We start from the raw sequence: 18,114 nt of genomic DNA on the forward strand, positions 1-18,114 counted from the left end.
ATATCATTGCTTCTTCCTAGCAACGATATGAGCAAACCCACAAAATAACTCTTGTTTATATTTATGAATTTCACATTTCAGAAAATTAGTACATATTTAAAAAAAATAGGCATGGACTGTCATACAGAAAGAAAGCCTTGATCCTGTAGATATACCTTTCACTGAAGCAGAAGTTCTCAACCTGTGCATGGAGATCCCTTTGGTATTCATTTTTGGGGTTGAAAGGCCCTTTCACAGGGGTCACCTAAGATCATTGAAAAGCACAAATATCTACATTATGACAAGCAAAATTACGGTTTTGGAGTATCAATGAAAATAATTTTATGAATGGGGATTACCATATATGAGGAACAGATTAAAGGGTCACAGCATTAGGAAGGTTGAGAACCATCTCAGTATAAACTGCTCTAGAACTCTGGACTGTGGATACTGATGTCTACCTGTCTTCTTGCACCCTAGGCTCCCCCAGACTACTGCTTCTCCAGAGTAGCTTCAAAATCCTTCCAGCCTTTTTGCTGGTGGCCAGAGGAACATAGATACTCTCTGGTCCTTGGAGAATTCTGGGAGATCCTGTTTTTCTTTAGACTTTGTTTCTGTACTTTACAGGCTCAGAGCGCAGAAAAACATCAAAGACGCAATTATTTGCTTTTAATTCTGGGGATTTCTGAAACCTGAACCCGCCTACCAAACTCAACCTTAGGGAGCAAAGGCCAGTACAACTAGAAATGAGCTGGAACAGAGCCCGGGAACTGGGGACCAGTTGGACAGTGTGGCTGTGAGGTGTGCCTAGAGCATTGTCCCGCCCTAGAGGAGTGTCTTCAGTGTAGCCCCGCCCCTTCTATACTGCCTTGACTCGGGCAGTGTGTGCTCCAGAGCTGGGGCAGGCTGAGGCTTCAGTGCGGGACTGGAGGCTGCTGCCGCGGAGGGAGGGTTTGTGTGCGGGAGACTGAGGCCAGAAAGCGCTGTCATGGCGGGTGTGCTGAGCAGGGACGCGCCGGACATAGAGGTACCGACCGCGGCCCTGGGGTGGGAGGGTCGCGGAGGGGCGAGAGGCCCGGGGGTGCGTCCGGAACAGAGCTGGAGATCCTCGAAGTTTCCCCCCGGGGAGCCTTGCTGGCCAGGCTGGACACGGTACCCTGGGACCAGAACCTGGTCACTTCGTAGGAGACTTAAAAGTGGCCGTCTCTCTCTGCCCTAAGTCATGACCCAGGGGCTCAGAGTTCAGAGGCATGGACTCCAGGGGACCTTCTAACTCCTGCTCTGTCCCCTCCGTGGTTTTGGGGGACACTCACCCAGTGACCCACGTATAATAACAAAGCCCTGCAGTGTGCAAAAGTGGAGCGTAGAAATCCAAGATCCAGGCCGCTGTTACGAGCTGCGCTGGCCCTGGTATTGTTTACGACTTAATTTCTTCACATTTGGAAAAATGGACCGAAGTACATTGGACGTTGGAAAGTGCGTCCTCCCAGGAAAGAGATACACAAATTGCACTTCTCTCTCCTCTCAGCAGTGTGCGATTCTCTCTTTCACTCTGTTCTTTCGAAAAATCTCGTCTTTCTGAGAATAAGTTCCTACCTGAAATAGCAAAAATCTTTCCCTTGAGTTCTGTTTACTTTAGTGTGTGTACCGGGAGAAAGATTTGAATTATGGCCGAGATTTTAATCACGCTCAATCAAAGCCTGTGTTTCTCCGGTTTCAGTTCCGTTTTGTTTAGGGAATTTTCTTCGAGATAAAAACAAAACAAAACTTTTGTAGAATATTTGTGCTCTCTTCCTTTCCCTTTTCCTTTCCCCCTCCTGCCCCCTGCCCGGGCCCCTCCCACCTTCTGTGTGTTTGCTTAGAAATAACAGCCTCCCCCCTCTATTCCCCCCCCCCCGCGCTTTGTTCGGTTCTTTTAAATAGAAGTTTAAAAACACCTGTTTGCAGCAGGATCCCTGGTTTTCTCCAGTTTGCACGTCAGTGATAAAGAACCTTTATGTGCTCTGAAATGGAAGCTGGTAGTGTTCTAAGAGACTTCATATTTGCCTTTGATAAATTCATTTTAGTAGGAAGAGTAAAGGATAACTATTGACTTCTTTTTCTATGTAGTTTACTTAAGACTTTTCTTAACAATTTCTTTTTTGGATATTGAACAATATGATTGGTTTAATGAACTGTATGTGTGTGTATGCAGGGCACAGGATACCATGCCTGATCGGAGTCATAGTCTCTGGGTACTATCTTTGATTTAACACCCCTGGGACATTTTTATTTTTGTTGAAATAAATCAGTTAGCAGTCCTTTGGCAGCATCCAGGCTGTACAGATTTCAGGAATCTAGAGTGTCACAGATAGGATGGCTCTTGTTTAATTAGAAGGGTGTTTCAAGCTTAGCTGATTTCATTCTTTATATTTCTCATGTCCTTGTCTTGGAAAACTAGTTCTTATCCATATTCTTATGGAGAAGATGAAGCTAGCGAGATACCAAGCATCCAGTTTAATCGTGTAAGTTTTAACCAAGAACATTTGATGACTATGAGTCTTCCCAGTTCACTCGAATGAGTGTAACATTGCTGTGTGTGGCTCCTCAGTCTGGTGCACCTTACAACCTGGAGTGGTGGCATTCACCATCTTCAGCATCTGTGTGGTACATGTGTGCTCCAGACTCTAATCAGTAGCATCTTTTTTTCTCCCGCAATAGTTTACTTTCCCCTCAAAGTAATACCCGTGATTCATGAACTAAAAATACCATGAAAGAGCGTGAAATTAATCATTAAAATATAACACAGTGAGGAAAAGTACATTAAGCCCGGAGGAACATACTCACACAGAGATGCCTCCATTAATCCTGTTAACCTACTGAAATTCTCTTTGTGTTGAAGAATCAGAATAAATTATGAAGGCTTGGTTTTCTGTCAAATTTGAAAGCTTTCCTGAACACGTTCATTAAAAACTATTGTGGGAAAGTTGATCTGATTGTAATCATTGTCTTTGTCTCAACTAAGTGGCAGAGGTAATTTAAAAGTGGTGTGAAATAGATGGAAATAAGAGTACATTGATAGGGCATTTGATATTTGAGAAAAAGATGAAAAGGTATCAATAGCCACTCACTATAGTAGAGATTTAATTTTCCCAGTGAGCTACCTATAGAATCTGGTTTCACAATCAAACAAAAATATTTTGTCAGGTTACTGACATCTTCAAAGATGTTTTATGTCCATTTCTTTCTAATTTTTAGCTTCAATCCTGTATCACATGTGGATCGGGAGGGATGGAAATATATAGTAGAGTCAGCACACTCAACTACACATAAAATATCCCCTGGATTGAAGATAGATATAGAAATGATGCCCTGGATGATGGGGAGGACCTAGCCCATAGAACCAAACTTCATTGTCTTTGTGGAAAGTGCAGAAATGGTACAGGATGCCAAGTCATATTCTGCTGTTTCATAGCTTGGATCAGAGAATGGCTTCTGGTGCTAACTGCTGGGATTGGGGGCTAGCAATGCTCCTTGCTGGCTGTGTGATATTGCTCTTGTTATCCAGTTCTCAGAGTTGAAAGCAATATGGAACATAGTAGGTGGTTAGCATCTGCTATAAGTACAGAGTTTCCTGTCAGGAGAAAGAGCTTACAAAGAAATAAAGCACTAACAAATAAAGACCAAACAAAGGAGGTTATTAGCTGAGAAATTACTTCCAATTGATAGTTACTACTTCAAAGTGCATTAATGGTAGCCACATAATTTAAGATACCATTTTGTTTTACTCTTTTTGATACTTTAAATTTTGAAAAGTGTGACTTTTGAATCCAGGCTCTCCTGGGAAAGCTTCAGGGTAGGTGAGTATTGCCCACTGGTCACTTTCTCTGACCTCAGCAGTGATTTAATGGTACTTCTTCATTTAGACTGAATCACCAGCCAACACGGTATCAATATCACCACATATAAAAGCAATTTAACACTTCACTTTTGTTCAATATTCTGATTTCCACCCCTCATGAAAGATAATTGAGTAGAGACCATAAAAGTATGTAGTTACAGTTTTAACCATTTTTACCCTAGTCATTTGATACTTTAAGCCAAATTGAGTTGCTTCTTCCTCTTCTCAGGACTCTGCAAGCATAGCTGAAGTCCTTCCCTTATCCACTGGGCACGACAGAGCTTGTGGAAATACAAATGACTAAGGTTTTAAACGCCTTTTACTTAAAAATAATTATTAGATTTTAGTTATGGAACATGTAACATTTTCCAAATTTTAAAGTGTCCTGTGGACTTCTCTTAATTTTAAAAGATTTTATTTTTTGTATGGAGTTTATTTCAGTAGTACCAACACATATATATGCTTATCTGCCTTAAAGCATAACTAGCTCCACTCATATTAGTTTGTAGCATACAGTTTGGTTCTGTGTTCACATATATTTTGATAGTAGCACATGTACAGCTTGGTCTTCATGTGGGTCCTGAACAACTGGAGTGGGAGCTATCCCAAAATCTGTTACCTGTCTGTGGGATATGTTCTTCTAGCTGGGCTACCTTGTTTGGCTTCAGTGGGAGAGGAAGCGTCTAGCCTCATATAGACTTGAAGTTCCAGGGTAGGGGATACCCAGCCCCCTACCAGCTCAGAGGAGAAGTGGAGGGGGTGTGGGGGAGCATTGTGGGAGAGGGTGACCAGGAGAGGAGCAGTGAGCGGGATATAAAGTGAATAAGTAAAACAATAAAATTAAGAATATCTCTTGCCCACATATTAAGAGTACTAGTTTAGTTAGTAGTTTAATTAAAAACTATAATATTAATGATTAATAATAAATCTGTCCATGGGGAGATTTTAGATTGTGTCTATTTACTCTCGATAATAGCCTATAGGGATAACTGAATAGCTAACTAAAATATACTAGAATTCACCAGCTTCCCTTCATGCATTCTGGAGGAAAATCATTATTTGGAAAGCTAAATGATAAGATCTAGGTCTAGTGCAGAGGTAACATGGTCTTTAAATAAACACACAGTAGCTGTTTAAACTTATCATTACATCAGACTCTATGTAAACACGAAACAATATAAGGCTGAAAACTAGACCTCTCCATAGAGTACAGATGTGGCGTCACTCCGGGAGATTTCGAAAGCAGAAGGTCAAGACCCTGAAGTTGGAACTCAAACAAGATTGAAAACGAAAGCTGTTCTAGAGTGCAATGGCAAAGTATGAGAAGACCTTTGGCATGGTCCAAGCTTCAGTGTAGCCAAAGAGGGCATTGAAAAGTAGGAATGGCCAATGTATTGTTTTTCCTCTTAGTGGTATGGACACAGCGACAACTGTGCACCTCAGAATTCCAGACTTTAAAACTGTGGGTATGGTGAGGGGAGATAGCCCTAATTTTGCTGAGTAAGCAAGGGTAATTACCCAGTGTTGATCCACAGAATGTAGTTAAAAAATTCTGCACTAAGGAGATGGAGACAGATTCTCCAGGCTCACTGAGTAGCAGTGAGAGATTCTGTCTCAAGATATAGCATAGAAGTCAATACTGAAAAAATAGTACCCAACACTGACCTCTGGCCTCACACACATGAATACACACACACACACACACACACACACACACACACAGAGGCACACGCATTCGTGCACACAATCTGTACAGAACATTTATTTAATTTCTATTCTAAACTGATTAAAATGTGTAATGAAACATTTGTTGATTGTAAATTTATTTATAACCAAGAGTTTTATTTTTCAAATATGACATGTTTTGTTTTTGAATGTCATTTGCTTTTAATCTTCTTTCTCAAGACAGAAGGTGGTTTCTGGCCTCACCCATCAGGAGTGTGTGTGTTCAGAGTTATGCTGGAGACAATTGTGCTACTGGGATAACTTTGAACAGCTTCATGTATTTCCTCTAATTTGTGATCATTATTGTTTTTGTTAGTCTTACAATACTGCATTTATAGGTAATAAGTGCTTGTATTTAAAATAATGAAAAACTTCTCTTTTATACACTTTAGTATGATTGTCTACTAGACTTTGGAACTAAGAAATTTTTATGAATTTATTTTTTAAAAGGTCAATTTTTATATCATGGTTACTATTTGAAAAATTACATTGTATTAGAATATTATGTTAGAACTTGTACGCAGAATGAAACTTGTGCAACTTCACCTTGGATTCTACACCTTTAGCATTGGATATATTTTGTGCACTTAACTGCCACCTAAACCAAAACATCAATCTATGACATAACTAGAACTTTAAAAATGTTTGCTTCACCTATGTAAACTTATACAATTATATATACAATGCTAACTATATGTAAATCTATCAAGTTGCATAATTTTTGGAACTGGTTAATTTTGACATGCGATGTTTTCACTTCTCTTCAAAACTTTTAAAATGAAATAAAATTAATAAATGATTTTTAATATAGAAAAGACCTAGGTTCAAACACCAATTTTGTTATTTCTTTGGACAATTGTGGCCTGTCCTTTTCTCATTAGTCAATTGAAACTGATCTCCCCCCCACAGAATTTGTGAGGATTGATACATAAAATATTGTCACATAAAATGAATGCTTTTGAAATGGTAGTTCACAGGCTGCTGTGAGGGCTATGCCAACTAAAGCCCTTGCTGCCCAGCTTGATAATCTGAGTTAATTCTGGAACCAACAGAGTGGACAGAGAGAACTGATGTCTGCCAATTGTCCTCTGTCCGTGGCATGTGTCCTCGGCCACATGCATGCTTACACACACAGACACAGACACACACACACACACACACACACACACACACACACCATTAATTAGTAAAAAATGAAATGGTAGTGTATGTTGATTACATAAACAGATTTCAGAAAGTCATTTGCATAGGATTTTCTAGACACGTTTGGGACATATCTTCCTTTAAAGCAGATGTGTGAAAGTATAGTCTACATTGTAGAAGCGAGGCAAAAAGTAGTGAGAGTCACAGAGTTACCCTGAACACTCTCAGACTCATGCATGCTGCAGGAATGTGTTATGGAAGTTGCTGAGTGTCAGTTTTTGATGGGATGGGGCAGTAATGGAATTCTGGTCAAATTAAAGACTCTTGTTTGTCTTCATTGCTAATTAAGGTATGCATCTAATCCTGTCTTATAGCCAGCTCTCTATTGGTGTAGGCCTCTGAAATACAAAGGAGTTATACTGGGGAGGCCTCATGGATGCAGAACATCTAAATGGTGGAACAAAATTAAAATTCAGGGCTCTCTCCTTATTTGTATTTTCCTCCCAAAACTATATCTTATATATTGATAAATTCTTTAGTGATTTTGATACTAGACTAAAGCTGATGGATGGGTAAATATTATTTTGGGATAGACATTTATTAATTGTTTGAAGCAATTTGATTTTTTGATATTATTCATTCCCTAAGGAATAAAAGGAAACATAGGGAGATATCTTTTGTACTATATAAAGGGAATATATATATATATATATATATATATATATATATATATATTCCCTAAGCAAGCACACACTGTTCAAGGAATTTATTTGTTTTGGGGTTTTCATGTGTCCGTGATCACAGATTACTTGTTTTTGATAGTTGCAAAGTCCTTGGATGGAATAGATTAGAGCCCAAATTCATTTGTTCCAGGAAATCATATGAACGAGCTTTCTGAACATTCACTCGGGTACCCTCCCTTTCTTGGGGAATTTCAGCCCAGTTGTGTAATGCATTCTTCTTTTCCTCTGCTTGTATCATAATAATTAAGGAGCCCGTGTGAGTCCCTATCTCCCAGGTGCTTGGAAATTGATATTATGAGTGCTTATGAATGTCCCCTCGAGGCAGTCTTGACTGGGCCACTTTGAAGAAATATCTCTTCATCAATAATTAAGCCCCGAGGGCCACTTCTCAGGGGACACACAGAAAATTGCATGTCAGCTCTGGGCCTGATTTATACGGATAGTGGCCGCGGATGAAGCCCCGGGTGCACTTCTGCATCCATGGGTTTTCCCCTCGACTCTAAGCCTGCACCCATCACTTCTTACACTTTGATGGGAAAAATTATCCCCCGGTTTTGACTTTTGTTCTTCAGGCCCAGGTTAACTCATTTGAGTATTTTATTCACTGTGAAATTCCTTGAAAATTTTGTATTTGAATCTTCAAATCTTTGAGTTTTGTATTTAAAAATTGTTTTACAATTTAGAAGTTTAATGACAGAGTAATGATGAGTAATGTTAATGTCTTCAGCAAAACAATAGAAAGGATTCTCTCTCTCTCTCTCTCTCTCTCTCTCTCTCTCCCTCTCCCTCTCCCTCTCCCTCTCCCTCTCCCTCTCCCTCTCCCCTTCTTCCTCCCCTTCCCCTCCCCCCTCTCAATTAAAATAAGGGACCTGACTTGGTTTTGCTCTCCAAGTGGGATCCTTTATGGGGAGTTTCTGACCCTACAGGGTCATACAGTGAAGTCATTCCATCACTGTAAATGCCTTGCTGTGTCTTCAGTGAATCTCCTGGTCAGTGTTCAAAGGGGCCAAAGAGATGACTCAGTGGGTTACCTAGTCTGCAGCCAAGCTCGAGGACCTAAGTTCAATCCCCAGGCCCACTCAATGGTAAGGGAAAACAAACTCCTAAAAGTTATTCTATGACCTCCACATGCATATAGTGGCAAGACCATACATGAATTTCCATACACACACACACACACACACATACATACACACACACACATACATACACACACACATACACACACACACATACACACACACACATACATACACACACACACACACACATACACACACACACATACACACACACATACGTACACACACATACACACACACACATACATACACACACACATATATACACACACACATACATACATACACACACACACACACACTTGTGCACACACACAGTCACACATACCTTAAATAATAGTAAGTAACAAGGGAAGTTGTTTGAAAGTGTGACCTGCTAAGTGATCATAGAAGAAAGTGATCATGTTCTGTTTTGTTTGCATGCATAGGTAGGATTTAGCCTATCATCTCTCTTAGAAATAAATGAATCTGATGTTATACTATTTTCTAAACTCTATTCCTGATTTTCCACCTCCTTTTCTTATCAGATGCATGAGTTACACCTTTAAAAAGGTTTTATTCGTTCTTTGACTGTAACTTGTGTTGATCATAACCACCTTTCTCCCTCACCTCTTACTCTCTTTTCTACCTACCCTGCTTTGTGTCTTTTCCCTCTTTCAAGACCAATCTGTGTTGCGAAAATGTTCTTGAATATTGGGGATACATTCTTAGAGAGATCTGATTCTCCCACTTCCAGTAGCTAATAATTGTAAATAGCTCCACATCTAGGGCTGGAATTTCATGCTTTTTTCTCTTCTTCATGCTGGAATTTGGTCTGGCTTGGGCTTGCATGGGCCCTGTGCATTCTGTGAGGGTATCTGTGCCACTCCACTGATGTGTCCTGAAGACACTGTTTCACTGTAGTTATATATGACCTCTGGCTCTTACAATCTTCTCATCCTCTCTTTCAAAGTCTCCTAAGCCATTAGAAGAGGACGTTCTTACATAAGATCTACCTAATGATGAGAGTTCTATAGTCTTAAATTTTCTGCACCTTGGTTAGTTGTTGGTTACTATGTTAATCATCTACTACACAGAGAAGCTTCTATATCCAGTATTGAGAGAGCTCCGTTAACCTATGGGTTTAATAGTAAGTCATTTGAAGTTAGTTTAATGCTATGCCATTTATGAGAATAACAGGAGTAGGCACTCCCCTCAGGTCTATGATTTGTCTAGCCATAGGTTCTTGGTCTGACAATAGTGCCAGGTATGGATTTCATCTTTTGGAATAAATTCAACTAGAATGTGGTTGGTTATTCTTATAATGGTTGTACCACTATTGCACCAATGAGCATTTCTTGTCTGAGCACCAGGAAAAGTCAGGTCCTACTATATGTCGCTGGAGTCCTTATTTTGTGGATTATAGATGTGGATTAATCCATATTTTGTGGATTATAGATGATATCTTTTGTGCAGATATTTGTTTTTGTGCAGGTATACCTGTATACACATATGTTGCCATGTGTACATGACATTCTCAAGTGTTGATCCTCAGGCACCAGGACACTATTTTTCATTGTTTGTGTTATTATTGTTATTTTTTTCTAGTTTTTTTTTTGAGACAAGGTCCCTTACAGGCCTGTTCATCATTGATTACAACATGCTCTCTGGCTATCAAGTCCAAAGAGTCGTCCTCTGGAAACCTAGGAGATTTTCAGCATAGGGATTGTAAGTGTGCTATAGCATGCCCAGCTCATTGTATGTGTGTTCGAAAAATTGAACTAAGATCCCCATACTGGCTCACTAAGCTGTCTCTCCAGCCTCCAGACAATGCTAAGAGACAGATCAGTCAGCCTGATAATTATCAGCAAAAAGGAGAACACAAGCTGGGGAGATGGCAGTGGCCAAGGAGCTCAAGCTGGGATACCAGTGCTGCCAGGGAGAGAGTTCAATACTTGCCACTGACCCTTTTTTTTCTTCACAGTAGCTTCAGAGCTTTGGGAGACCTGTTTTTAGTTGAGCAATGCTAGAGTTAAAAAAAAAGAAGGAAAATTTCTTAAAAAAAGAAAAAGAGTATTCAGTATTTAGATCCTTAGGGATAAATTATGACATCGCTCACAGTAAAATGTACATATCTTTGTGTCAACTTGTGTTAAACTTCTTTTCATTTCTCAGATTTAATTGCTAAATTATTTTTCATAATCATTAGTGAAGCTCTAAAATTTGTTAGAAAAAAATTATGACTTCAGGGGCTGGAGAAATGGCTGAGTGGTTTAGAGTACTTGCTGTTCTTTCAAAGGACCTAAGTTCAGTTCCAAGAAAAAAAAAAACCATATTTTTTTTTGACAGAAAGTCTCTTTCCAGAACAAAGATAGAAACTGGATGGAGCTGTGACTAGTCATCCCCTCTGCATAGTGTCCCTACCAAGATCACTAAGTTCCAAATCTCTAAGGCATCCTTGTGCCACTTGCTCCCAGAGGTAATGTAGTTTGTATTTGCAACTTCTTAATGGATTCTAGTCTGACCTCTCCATGAGCTCTTAGGTTTTCTGCTTGGAAAGAATAGGAAAAATAAGACTGAGCTGCAGGGTCCCATTTTAAATGAACAACAGCCATAAATCTCAGGTCAATACCGTAAATGGGTAAATATAACAGTGACTGCACCTGTCCACCTGTCCATCTTGTTACCTAGAATGGAAATGTTCTTATTGTATCAGTGGTTTTGGTTCTCCCCTCAGAATGACTGTGGCAGACCAGACTGTTAAAAAATGGTTTTACCTAGACAGTCTTACATTCGATGCAGGAATGGGTAATCATGTGAGCATGTCTACATGTTCATGCATGTGTGTTCAAAAGGACATGTGTGTAAAAGTTTTGATTAATTTTTTATCTTCATAAATAATAAACTATCTTTAAGTTTAGATGTATTTGAACTAAAACACACTTTTCCCTTCACAGTAAGACATATAATAAAGCAAAGCATTCTACTTCTTGGGTTAATTAACTGAAATAACCCTGAATATGTGCTACATTTTAAAGCTAAGTTTACCTTCAATTTGAGACATGTTTCTGATTCAAATGACTTGAAAGTGCTTGCAGAGGATATCTCTTTCAAGTTCATGAAATCTCCATTTACCATTCCTTCTGTCTTATCTAAATGGCAAGAAACTAAAATATCCTTTTTTATTGGATATTTTATTTACATTTCGGGTATGATCCCCTTCCCCATTTCCCTCCCACCCAGGAACCCCCTATCCCATCCCCCTCCTCCTGCTTCTGTGAGAATGTGCCCCACCCACTCACCCACTCCCACCTTCCCACACACATTTGGTGCATGCTGGTAGGATTTGCTGAAGGAGGCAGAGGCAGGAGGATCAAGAGTGCAAGGCCAGCCTGGGCTAAAATATCCTTTATATTTGTTAAAGATCACATAATTATGCTAGGCTCTTAGATGAGAAATTATCATTGGTAGGACAGTTAGTTATCTTAAGAATTGAGATTATTTAGAGTTGTCCATATGCTCTGTTCCATTTCTTAGTAGCTTACCTCATATGAATGTTTACAAAATGCAATCCTTCCTTTATTCTATTTTTTAAAATAAATAATTCAGTGAAAATTGTCTCAGTGGTTTAATTTGTGTTTGTGTGATTAGCAGGGTTTGGAGGGTATTTTATTTTTGCATTCTTAGTAGTTTTGCTTGTATTTTAAAAGTATTTGAATAGTGACTTCTTTAAAAAATATTCTATTAATTCTTAGAGAATCTCAAGGATAGTGTATTTTGATCATATGCACCTTATCCCCAAATTCTGTCTAGATCGATGCCTTCTTCCATGCACACCAAATGTTATAACCTCATTTTCTTCAAAGCCACCAAATCCAATTTGTGTTGCCCATAGATGCGGAACTGTCCACTGAAGGAGCATCTCTGACCCACCAATGGATCACACCTTAAAGAAAACCAACTCTGCATTTACCATCACCAAAAGTACATACATGTACATGTATACTTGCTTCTCTGTTTACTCATGCACCTTCACCTACAAGATACACTGTTTACACAAAGCGTGATATGACATACAAGTAACTAAAGTGAAGACAGTATAGATTTCAAGAAGAATAGACCCTAATTAATTTTAAAATTAATGCTATTTTTGGACACAGTTCACCAAAAGTAACACAAGAAATGTGAATAAATATCAATAAACCTGTGTACCTGATCAATTATAACATGTATTGTTTGTTACTATTTATAGTAAGTAATATCTCATCATTATGTATCTTAAGTGTAATGAAAAGTCATCATGGAGTAGTGGTAAAGAATATACACTCTGGGAGCTGGCGAGATGTCTCAGTAAGTATTGCTATGAAAGCCTGAAGACTTTGAATTCCCAGCACCCATATAAGAAGCTGGCACAGTTATGTGTCTCTAAATCCAGCATCGGAGGGTAGAGACAAATGTTTCCTGAGAGCTTGTTGGTTAGCCATCCTAATGGGAGCTTCATGTCCAAAAAGACACTGTTTCAGTTGGCTGAGAGTAACAAAAGAAGACACCCAGCATCCCCCTTTGGCTTCTACCTGCATGTGCACAGGGACATACCTTGCATACTTAGATGAATATACCACATTTACACACCTAGCACTCTGCTCACCACTCTGCTGTTGTAAAAAATTCTAATCCCAACCCCGGGGCTTCTACCCTGCCTTTGATCATTTAGTTCCCAGATAAAAGACACATACAACCTTTATATCTACAATAAGCCTCAAACATCACAAGAACCAGGCAGATATCTACCCTCTATGCTACTAGAATCTATTTTCCTATCGATAACCCGGAGTTATTACTTACTATGCTTCATCTGGTCTGCTCTTAACTCCAGTTGGCCAGTCCCTCAGGGCCACATTTTTATGGCTCACTTAATTGATGGCTGCTTCTCTTTTCTCCTCCACCTTATTCCCCTCATGGTTCTGCTCTGATTCTGAGGCCTAGGAAACCTAACCGCCACCTATGTCTCCTTGGCCCAACAATTAGCTGTCAGCATCTTTATCTACCAATCAGAAATACTTTGGGGGCAGGGTCATTTGGATCTACAAGCAGACTCCAGGTCTTGGGGGCCTGCACTTAGCATTACAATAGACAGCAAGACCAAACCTCAATACTTTGCAACTTAATAGTTGGGACACAGTCAAATAGCAGAAGCTTTCTGGTTTTGGGTCCACAACCGTGAGATGGAATTAGTACAGTACCTGCATCATCTTTCCTAGTTGGTTCTAACATGGACAAGATTATAATTAGTATAAGATATCAAAGTATTGATAATGACTATCATGTACTGTTATGATGCCAATGAGATTTTTCACAGTTTTACTTAAAAATGTGTAGTTTTAAATCTCTGAAAGCACATGGCTTCACAGATACTTTCTTTTATTCATTAAAAATTAAAGAATATTAATTTCTTACTATGGGCAAGACAATTGTGTCACAATAAAATGGGCAGCAAAAGAAGAAAACCTTAAATCCATGCTATTTCAGATGCTATCACGAGTTTTTGTAAAAAAACAAACCAGAATAATATGATGTGACAGAGCCCTTCTTTACCTAATGGTCTGAGGAGGCTTCACTGACAAATTGACCCGTCCACTAAAACCTAACAGGTAATAAGAATTCAGTCTGACTCTTTTTTTTAAGTTTGGCATTTTTAAGGCTTTTTTGATTTGGGGATTTTTGATTAGGGATTATCACCTGGTAAACTATATACAAATATTCTAAGGGCTATAAAACTGAAGTCTAAACTACTTGTCCCAAGAATTTCACAACAAGGATATACATTCCATTCATAATTTTACAAAACTGATTAACAACAAAGTATCTTATGTCCTTGAAACTTCGTAAGTGCTTTCTGAGTACATGCTGGTATCTGAGCATGTGAATTTAACATGATATGGAGAGAGATAGGTGTATATATATATTTATATATTTAAAATATATGTTTATATTATAAATATACTTATCACACACAGATATGTTTGTATCCTGAATACAATTATGATACAGAAACCTGTAAGTAAGAAAGAAAGTAATTAATGCTGGGAGGTTATGGTACAGGATTGTAATTATAGGATCAACGTCCGCATTACACTGAACGTACATTCATAAAGCTTGATTGCTTTGTATGGGGTGATATTGATTATATTTAACAAGTGATAATGAAATTCATGTAACCTTTGCTACATTCTCTCTCTCTTTCCATTCCCTTTAATATCCAGTGGTTAGGAGGACTGGAAATATGTTGATTTTCCTTTCTCAGGGAGAGGTGGAAGAGAGCGACCCTGGGTTAAATGGGCAGGCGTGGAACAAAGGCAGACACAGGAGCTGCAGAGTTTAGTGTTTAGGAATTACGGGAGTTGAACACACACTGGATGTTTAGTTTTACCAGTGCCCTGCTTAAGAACGTGTTTTCTATCTTAAGAAATTTTATTTGTATCAGAAATGGGGAGCCAACGGCACAGGAATGGGCTATGATCTGATTAAGTCCATGGTGAGCTGGAAACTAACGTCTCTGAGTAGGAGCTCCATTTGACGTGGCTGTTTATTCAGACATTAAAATACATGATATGAAAATTAGGAATCAGAGACTTATGTAAGCTCAGAGTCCTTCAAAAGTTACCTCATTTTTCTCTTACTAAAGGTATTCACAGAATCTCTCAACAGGGTAGTTAATATTCTGTTCCTCAAGGAGTCCTTCACATGTGTAAATGAAGCTAGGTGTTTAAGAAAGACTTCTCACCCAAGCCAGATGGTTGCAATGGGGGGATCTGGGGAGACTTCATCAATCACCTAAAAACATGATGTCAGCTGACCAGCTCTTCCTTTGCTAGGCTCCCTTGACCTCTGACAGGTCAGATTCATCATTTGTTGGAGAGAAGAGGAAAGAAAACCAAGTCAAATGGACTACTGACCTGGATGGGATTTTTGAAATCTACATTCTTTCTCTTCCTGCTCTTTCAAAAGTCTACATACATGTAGGCATCTGTCAGTTTTTGTTTGATTAATAGTAGCCCTAGGAAAGAGGGGACTTTTCTCTTCTCCATCTACTTTATATCTATAATGATATCACTGTCAAGACAACCTATTCATATTTGAAGATTCAAAAAAATGTAATTACAAGGGTATAATCTGAGGCTAATTTATATTAGCCTAACCTTTGCCACCTTTGCCTCTTTAGTCCTTTGCAATTTTGAATTAATTATGCTATCATGGCAAATACTTAGAGGAACATATTGCATAATTATAATTCACTTTGTGGTATTTGAAACAGAACAATTTGTCCAGTTCTCAGTTATTCAAAGCGAAACAACTCCTGTTATTTTAGGTAGTGAATTCTAAAATAGTATGAAACCCCATAAACATCTGCAGCTTAAAAATAAACATAAATTGGGTTTGAAAAATTTTACCCCTTGGGATACTTTTCTTGGAGAAATTAGATCACACAGTGGATGCAAAAATCTCAGTTTGCTTCAGTCAGTTGTGACTGACCAGGAGCTTCAAGTTCAAGATGTAGTGGAATAATAACACCTGAAGGATAGTCAGTTGGTAGGGATCCCTGTTATAAAAGGCAGATTTACAAAAGAAGAGCAAACAGAAATCCATTAACATACATATCTCAGAAACTTAGCAATTCTCTAAAGATTGACTTTGGAGTTTACACAGCATCTTTAACAAAGAGCAGTGAGGTTTCATGAAAGTGATAAGAAAAGAGAAAAGGACCAAGTGTGTATGGGTGCTGTTTTAAAGGGAAAGTAGGGAAATGGAAATTAAAGACTATTTTACCGAGTGAGTTAAAAAGTAAATTCCTCTGCACCATCACCGGGGCTGATGAGGTGTCCTACTTCTATACTGGTTGACTCCTCCTTTCCCTGGAAGAAAAGATGTCAGGATACTCTTGTCATTGTAACTCAATGTTGTAATTGTAAAGTTTCCTAGATTTTGACAAATAGAGGCAGAGCAGAGAGCTCTCCTCTATCTATTTCTTCTTTGTCTTTAACTCAATGATGCTTCTTATTTGAAGACGAATATTCTGGTCCTCTATACTTCTGTTACCTTTGGAGTGTTATTGCTGAAATGTCATTACCTTGCATCCTGTTACCTTCTTGAGGCATAATTTCTGAACAATTTTATTGTGTCAATAACATCTATAAACCTATCATCATTATAGTATGTGAACATAAAAAACAGTAAAAAAATGCTCCTAAAGAATACCAGTCATGCCATTTCCTATTTGTCCTATGACCTGCTGGTGAGCAATGCCTGGGAGGTTGGCAGTGACTGCTGGTCAGCATGAGGTCAGACCATCTTTACATGCCACTGCTGAGTGACAAGGATGTGGACTTAGACAGACATGGTAGCTAATATTCTCCACAGGGCCCAGGAAAGCTGTTTCCTACCCCTCCCCATATTCTCCCAATTCCCTTTCTAGAAACAACACATTTGTTTAGCTTGTCTCTTTTTAATTCATCTTCTGGGAAGATTCAGATTTCTACTTAACTGTCAGTGTTTCGTACATTTTTAATTTTGTATTTGGCCATTTGCCCAGAAATCTTGCAAAACTACGGTTGATTTTTTTTTCCTAAGGTTGCTTGAAGTTTAAATTAAGATTCTAAAAATGCTGTATTAAATTCTGAGTTCCTTTAGAATAGTTTAAACTAAAAGAGAAAGATAGGAAGAAAGAGAAAGAAAGAAAGAAAGAAAGAAAGAAAGAAAGAAAGAAAGAAAGAAAGGAAAAACCAAATTATGATGATGAAGGTAAAATACATAAATACATACAGGGTGAATTTTAAGTTACCACCAAATACAAATTTCAAAAAAATATTTAAAAAGGTAATATTGATACATTTTCTAGTGCTATTCCATAATTAACAGAAATGCCAAGGATGTTTCCCCAGCTACCTCTGTGGTAAGTGTTGCTTTGCTAGGGTAATCTTTAGTGTCATTTCAAAGTTCTGATTATGGGAGATGGAGGATTGGTAAAAAATTGTAAGAAATATTCACAGACATGAACAAAAATTAAAAATAAATCTTCTAAACAATAGACATTATTTTACCCTTTTACCACTGACATAACGGTAAAGGTTATAAGAGATGCATGTAGCTATATAGCCTTTGGTTTCTCAAGTTGTCACATGTATAAACAATATGAACGATGCTTGCAATCCATTCTGTTACATAATTAATTGGCAAATTAGTTAATTTCCATCACAGAGTCCTTCATTAATTCAAATTCTAATCTATGCTAGTAGTGTAACCTTAATTAGAAGGTAATATCTATCATCTTTTGAAAAAAAAAGCATGTTTAAGCCTTTGAGTAAATTCAAGTGCCAGTAGAGCTTATAGAAACTATGAGTCTGCTCATTCATGGGAAGTACCACCTTTAAAAGCACAGAGACATTTTAGTTACTGGACTGAAATGAATTATGAGTAACTGTTTCCTAGTTGTATGCCCCATTTAAGAAAGATATGCAAGTGACTATCAGTTGGACACAGCTTCTAGGTTAGTGATTGGGTCTTTTGTCCACTCTTTAAGCTCCAA

At 38.4% G+C, this 18,114-nt stretch overlaps 1 protein-coding gene across 1 annotated transcript in view; it reads left to right on the forward strand.

Moving 5' to 3' along the window:
* The first annotated feature begins 850 nt into the window (after positions 1 to 850).
* Positions 851 to 18,114, forward strand: part of Dpyd (dihydropyrimidine dehydrogenase) — an 872,190-nt gene continuing 854,926 nt past the window's right edge. Inside the window, exon 1 of the mRNA XM_028752184.1 lies at positions 851 to 1,006. Within this exon, the coding sequence (XP_028608017.1) occupies positions 968 to 1,006 (39 nt within the window). The 5' untranslated portion in view covers positions 851 to 967. The remainder of the gene's footprint in view (positions 1,007 to 18,114) is intronic.

Source organism: Grammomys surdaster, unplaced genomic scaffold, assembly GCF_004785775.1.
Source record: "Grammomys surdaster isolate TR1022 unplaced genomic scaffold, NIH_TR_1.0 125881, whole genome shotgun sequence".
Taxonomy (NCBI): Eukaryota; Metazoa; Chordata; class Mammalia; order Rodentia; family Muridae; genus Grammomys; species Grammomys surdaster.